Source organism: Xenopus laevis, chromosome 9_10S (assembly GCF_017654675.1).
Source record: "Xenopus laevis strain J_2021 chromosome 9_10S, Xenopus_laevis_v10.1, whole genome shotgun sequence".
Classification (NCBI taxonomy): domain Eukaryota; kingdom Metazoa; phylum Chordata; class Amphibia; order Anura; family Pipidae; genus Xenopus; species Xenopus laevis.
Genome location: NC_054388.1, coordinates 32,881,006 through 32,888,049, shown reverse-complemented (window position 1 = coordinate 32,888,049; position 7,044 = coordinate 32,881,006). Strand labels below are relative to the sequence as shown.

The window sequence follows — 7,044 nt, the reverse complement described above, 5'->3', positions numbered from 1 at the left end:
CTCTGTGTGCACCTGAACCATCCTTGTCATACAACAGGAGTTTGCAACAAAGACACGCAGTAGAAAGTCTAAATTCCCTCTTGGTGACAACAGGCAGTGATTGTAATATTTTTCCCATAACAGTGCATCTGTCTAGGTTAGCAACCCCAGAGAGGAAATGCATTTGGCTGCAATCGTTGCACTTTAAGTGTGAAATAGAGTTTGCCACAGTCCTTCAGAGTGGCTCTGGTTTCTAATCTCCCTTGAACAGTATTTATTCACGAGGGATATATTAGGTAATTGTTTTTTTTCAGAATAGCTGAGAAATAAAGCAAACCCTGAGGGTTACATTTTTTACACAGGCAATTTCCCCTATATTGCAGACACCTAGGGGCACATTTACTAAGGGTCGAATATCGAGGGTTAATTAACCCTCGAAATTCGACCATCGAAGTTAAATCCTTCAACTTTGAATATTGAAGTTGAAGGATTTAGCGATATTCGTTCGATCGAACGAACAATCGAAGGGATAATCGTTCGTTCGAACGATTAAATCCTTTGAATCGAACGATTCGAAGGATTTTAATCCACCGATTGAACGTTTTTCCTTCAATCACAAATTGGCTAGAAAGCCTATGGGGACCTTCCCCATAGGCTAACATTGAGGTTCGGTAGGCTTTAGGTGGCGAAGTAGGTGGTCAAAGTTTTTTTTAAAGAGACAGTACTTTTGACTATCGAATGGTCGAATAGTCGAATGATTTTTAGTTCAAAACTTTCAAATTCGAAGTCATATTCGAAGGTCGAAGTAGCCAATTTGTTGGTCAAAGTAGCCAAAAAAATACTTCGAAATTCGAAGTATTTTTTTATTCTATTCCTTCACTCAAGCAGGGCCGGAACTAGGGGTAGGCAGAGTAGGCACGTGCCTAGGGCGCAATGCTGGGGGGGCGCCAGGCACGTACCTGCTCTGTTGCCTACCCCATGTCCGGTCCTCTCACTCCCCGTCTTCCTGCATGCCGATTGATGCTTCTGCGGATGTGCGCGCGCCAATTGACGCTTCTGCGCATGCGTGCCGGCGTTATAATGCACATGCGTGTCAGCGTCAACTTGCGCATGCACGCTGGCGTCAACTTGCGTCAACTTGCGCATGCGCATACTCAGCCGGCGCCCAGGTTGCCTAGGGCGCCTGCCCAGTGTGGCCTGGCTCTGTGCCCCCTAAAGTGTTCCTTTGAATCACACAGGCAGCTATTTCCCTTTTTCTGGCTCTATGGTAATTTTAATCTAGTTCAAGGTTTGCTCAGTAAGTGGCAGTGTTTAGAAAAATAAAAGGAAGAGCACACATGGTCAGGACTCTTTTCCTGGTTCCCACCTTGCAGGTGGATTAGGTCTGGGTAATTCGCAGGCCTGTTTGGAAAAGTTTAGTAATGTTAATTTTATTATAGGAGTGAAAGTCTAAATCCCCTCTTGGTGACAACAGGCAGTTATCGTTACATTTTTCCCACAAGAGTACCGTTTCAATTCGCTGAAAAATTTGAAAAAATTTGAAAAACGCATTGAAGTCGATGGGCGTCAAAATAATTTTGACAGGTGACAATTTTGATGCAACCAACTATTTTTATACGCGTGACTATTTTGTCTAAATGCATTAAGTGAATAGGCTGCCGACTAATTTTTACACGCGATAATTTGTATACGCGCAACAGTTTTTTTTTTTGCAGTGAATTTTTTGGTAGCGAATTTTCTCTGCAGTTTCATGAAAACATTTGCAGGTGGCGAAACGCGGATATTCACAGCGAATCTATGCCTGGCAAATTTATTCACCCATCACTATATTTTACTTGTCTACGATAGTAAACCCTGGACTAGAGGATTCATGACTCCTGTAACTCTTGCTCTGCAGTACCTTCAGTACAGATTCTTCAGGAAATAAGTAGGAAGGAAGCAAACACTGACAAATATTATTTCATGCAAAGATCAAGAGCTTTTATTATATTTTAAAACTTTATATTTCTTTTCTTGTACTACTTCTTTATTCAATATTACATTTTTAGGTACTAACAAGCACAAGACAAATGATTACATACCACAGATACATGCTTAGGTTAGATTACATCACAAGAAAGAATCCAAGGGGCTCATGCACTAAACCCTGTAATAACCCCTTTATTATTGGCACAAAGTTATTATAGCTTTTGAAACGAGAAAGTATTTCGCAACCCCATCCAACTGTTTATTTATGTTGATTATCTGCAGTAATATTGATCTTAACTATTTTCCCAATTCAACCAATTCTGTCTCAGGTCTATTGTGTTCAATCAAGGCTCATTCAATAGTAATTTTAAATATTCATAGCTTGGGACAGAAATCCCTTCAGAATGAAAAGAGAATAGGCCCATATAACCAGAGGCAATTTTCATAGCATAGTAGGAGATCCTAACAAATTCACAATTTCAATATCCTAGTGTGTTTTAGGCCCTAGTATCCCCTTTAGATGAAGCTCAAGTATTCCTTACAATACTGCATAAGGGAATTACTATTATACTGTGCCCCTCAGGCACAGTTTTTGTTGACTAGCACCATTGCACAAGGACAGGACTACAAGAGGAGGACAAAACAATAGGCATGATTTTTAAGAGAATAGTATATGTCTGCAGAAGAATAGCTAATAAATAGAGATAAAGGCAATATGTCACCCAGAGCTTCGGGTTCCACCTAAAAAAGACAGTTTTGTGCTCAAAAAATCAGAAAGAGCTTTCCTAGCCTGTGTGCCAACCAGTACATATATGATGGGGTTTATGCAGCTGTTACTAAAGGCTATGCTGGACACAAGTGGCATCACCCAGTACATTCTATAGATCAGTATTAAATTCTCACTATAAAGAGCAGCTAGCAAAATAATCTGAGCTGTGATCAGTGGGGTCCATGTTAAGAAAAAGAACAGGACTATCATAATTATAATTCTATATAGTCTGGGGCTCTTCACAGACTGAGATTTCCCCCCTTGCTGAGCAATGATTAGATTGGAAACCAGAATGACGGCCAATGGGATAAAGTAACCAAGAACTAGACACGGGATAACAATGCAGCCTGTTGAAAATGCTGTATCCCTGAGCTCCCTGAGGTTAACGGTACAAGATGTTGTTATTGTAGCATTCTGAATAATTTGAAAAATATTTGTACCATTAGAAATATATTTATCTCTTGTGGGATGGTTTATATTCTGATTTTCTTGCATTGGCATTGGACCTATTATACCAACTATTCCTGGACCTTCCATGTATTCCAGGCTGTCATTTACTTTTTCACTTACTGCTCCAATATAATTGACATTTTTTATAGCTACTGAACCAGAACCTTCCATGTATTCCAGGCTGTCATTTACATTTTCAATTACTGCTCCAATATAATTGACATTTTTTATAGCTACTGAACCAGAACCTTCCATGTATTCCAGGCTGTCATTTACATCTATTTTATGAACATTGTGAGTAGAATAGGATGGTTTAGCAATGACTATTCTGCAATGCATTTTGTCACCGTACTGAATCGCATCACTTAATAGTAACACTGGAAGACTGACCAGAGCTGTTAGTATCCAAATAGCAGCGCAGATCCAGCAACAAACCCTTACAGAGAAATTCTTATGGTGCCATATTGGTTTGGCCACAGATAAGACACGGTCAATAGTCAGAGCTGTGATGATGAAAACACTTGCATACATATTACACGTGGAAGCATAATTAGAGATTTTACATAAATATGATCCAAATTGCCAGTTCTCTGTGAAAATATAATGAGCATAAATCCCAAGAAGGAGGGAAAAGCAAAAATCAGCCACAGCCAAATTTAGAAACCAGATTTGACTATTTTTTCTCTTCATGATGAATCCGGTAACAGCGATGACCACAGCATTGCCCACTAATCCTAGGATGCAGGAAAGTGTAATCAACGTGAAAGACATGTAGCGAGCCGCTTGTAAGACTTCAGGTGAGTAAGGACTGTAATTGCAAACCTCTTCTGGGACTTTTATCACTTCCATCACTTCCATCTGGTCTTCCGTTACTTTCATTATCTTTATTACGTTAATCACCTCCATTATCAGAACCTGAATCAGATCAGAAATGAGTGGTGTGTGAGAACCAGTAACCAGCACTGGGTTTAATTCCATTTTTTATACAATATGTATTCAGAATTTATCTGTAAACCTGTTTTTTAACTGTATTTTTAACATGCCACAAGGCATTGATCAACTATATAAAGCAACACATTCACTGGAAATGTTCAGGATTCATTAAACCAAAAGTATTATGTATACAGTAACATAGCACAACAAATACATGAAATTTTGCTTTTAAAGGGGATATTCACCTTTAAGTTAACAATGAATGGCCACTTTTCAATCTGTCTTCATTTTTTATAATTTTTTTAATTATTCGCCTTCTTCTGGCCCTTAACAACTTTCAAATGGGGGTCGCTGACCCTGGCAGCCGAAAAAAACATTGCTTTGGGAAGCTACAATTTTATTGTTGACCTTTAGGGGGGTTATTGAAGCCCAAATTTTTTTAAAAGGGAAAACACAATTTTTTCAAGGGAAAAAACAATGCAAATATTTCAAGATTTATTATACCATGAATCCAAAAAAGTCTGAAAATACTCCATCTGAAACCTGCTGAGGTCCTAAAGTCAATGGCAGATGTCACTTTTACAATGAAAGATATTATGATATGCAATGGGTTTCATAGAATAATCTGAAAAAATCTGAGTTTGGGTGTCAAATCAAAAAAATTCATACATTTCTGATTTTTTAACGATTTTATGGAGTCTTTTCCCGCATCAGATTTTTTATTTAAAAAAGTAAGGTAAAAATAAGGTAAAAGTGTGGATGGCAGTTGGGTCGAAGTTGTTTGGATTTGGTACTTGCAAAAGCTGTTCTATAGGCGAATGGTGTAATACTCTAGTTCGAAAGAGTTTTAGATATTTTTGGTTCCAGCCCCACATTAGAGAGGAAATTATTGGTCAGAGCAACCCTAATAACAAATAATTTTTAGATTTTCAAATAAGTTTTTATCTAAGTGTATCAAGGAGGAATACGTTGCATTCACCCCAAATCCTACTATAACTGACTTTCTACCTGTCCTCATTGTAGTCCTCTCATAAAAATAAACTGCACTAAAACACTTCCGTGCACATATAATGTCATGAACTATATATATGCATTTCTACCAGTCTTCTGCTTTTTATTTTTTCTTGCTGTTTATCTGCTCTTTCTAGAGCAACATTATGAGTGCCACAACTTATTTTTGGTACAGTGTTTCATTAAATTTAGTATTATTAGGAATTTAAGTATTTATTCACTCGTAATGACATTTTATGGTATCAAAATATCAAATGATATATCAAATAATAGTAGCACTACTAAAATCAAATCTCTGCCTAATGAAAGATCTTTTGTAGAAATCAAGGCCCACCTCTCGGATGCCCATAGCTAACAATGTCCATGGATAACTCTTATGTCACTATTTCCTTAGATACATATGAGAAAAAATATTTCTAAGACATATGGGCATCAATTAAATTATATATTAATGTTCCCTGATATATTTAATTATAAGGCAAAAAATTGCCTTTCTTAACCATTTTTCCTATTAACAAACAGCACCAGGTGATCCTTGCTGATTTCTTCCTGCAATTACTGTATTTCTTCTGCATGAAATATTATAAAGACTCCTAAAAAGTTAAACTATGAAGTGAAAATAGTGTGTAAATCAGTCAGTATTTGGACGGCACTACTTTAGATTCTGTTGACCCATTTGTGCAGTACAAGTTACTCACAATAATAACATGATCTGGTTCTAGTAGAATAACACCCTCTTACCTGGGAGAAGTTGTAGTAAATTCCAGGATGTCTCTGTCTCTAAGTGAGATGTCAGTGCAGCAATTTTACAGACTGTGCTTCAGTATTCAATAGCCCCTCCTTTATCAGCTTTCCTTTTGCTTTAAAATACTAATTATATACTAGCACAGCCCATCACTAATGGAGTAAATGAGCGATGCTGCTTCAATTCAATATTTTATTTATGCTTTGTTACGGAAGTGATTTTATTGGAGAATGTTCTTACTCCCAGAGGAATCATCATACTACAATTTTAAATTTTTAGTTAAAAAAAATAAGTATTTCAACAATATTTAATATGTTCAGATTATTTGTTCAAACTAGACCACAAAAAAATCACTATTTATTAAGTGTAATCTAAAAATGTACTGTAAAATGTAATAATAAAAACTGACAAAGTCATGTCGAGTCAGTGGGAGCTGTCCTTTGTAAATTGTGGAATCTTTCAGCTTTTAGAGGTTTATTTTTGCTTGGAAAACCAAAAATTCTTACAAAAAATTATGATGAAATAGGTTTTTGTATGCTTCTATGGATTCGTTCTGTGTTTTTATTTTTTTGTGCTTTTTATATTTTTGGATCTTTTAATCAATAAGTAGACATTTGTGCTATTTTTTTTAAACGTGATTTTTTTTGACAAGTGTAAATTTTATTTAAATAGTTAGATCTACATTACATGTAATGTTTCTGTCAAAAACATGTATTGAACTAATAATTCTAGACCACAAAAAGTCATGTCAAATCAGTGGGAGCTGTCCTTTGTAAACTGTAAAATCTTTCAGCTTTTAGAGGTTTATTTTTGTTTGGAAAACCGAAAATTCTTACAAAAAATCATGATGCATGAGGTTTTTGTATGCTTCTTTGGATTTGTTCTGTGTTTTTATTTGTTTGTGCTTTTTATATTTTTGGATCTATGAATCAATAAGTAGACATTTGTGCTTTTTTTAAAAAATTTTTTTGATCAATAGACCTCATAGTGTTTTATTTAAATAGTTAGATCTACATGTAATGTTTCTGTCATTTTGCAAGTTCATATGTCACCCGGGCCAATGATGGATCATTATTAAAGATCTATTCAGACCTCCTGGTCAAGGACCTCATTATTGGCTTGATAAATGACTTATCCATTAGGCTTTGGATACACAGACTGAATTCTCAGCTGCTGTCAGCTTGCATAT

General features: G+C 36.2%; 1 protein-coding gene across 1 annotated transcript; it reads right to left on the bottom strand.

The window, feature by feature from the left end:
* Positions 1–2,556: 2,556 nt before the first annotated feature.
* Positions 2,557–4,072, bottom strand: LOC121399093 (C3a anaphylatoxin chemotactic receptor-like). The gene is made up of 2 exons (XM_041578929.1): positions 3,409–4,072; positions 2,557–3,330 (listed from the first exon to the last, which is right to left on the bottom strand). Exons 1-2 carry the CDS (start codon positions 4,070–4,072, stop codon positions 2,666–2,668), a joined length of 1,329 nt encoding a protein of 442 aa, XP_041434863.1. The 3' UTR covers positions 2,557–2,665.
* Positions 4,073–7,044: the final 2,972 nt, after the last annotated feature.

Excerpts from the sequence above, each read along its gene's own strand:
- LOC121399093 (XM_041578929.1), bottom strand. The coding sequence starts at position 4,072 with ATGGAGGTGATTAACGTAATAAAGATAATGAAAGTAACGGAAGACCAG. Across the intron at positions 3,331-3,408 it reads GGAATACATGGAAGGTTCTG|GTTCTGGTTCAGTAGCTATA; the intron begins GTTCAGTAGCTA and ends AATACATGGAAG.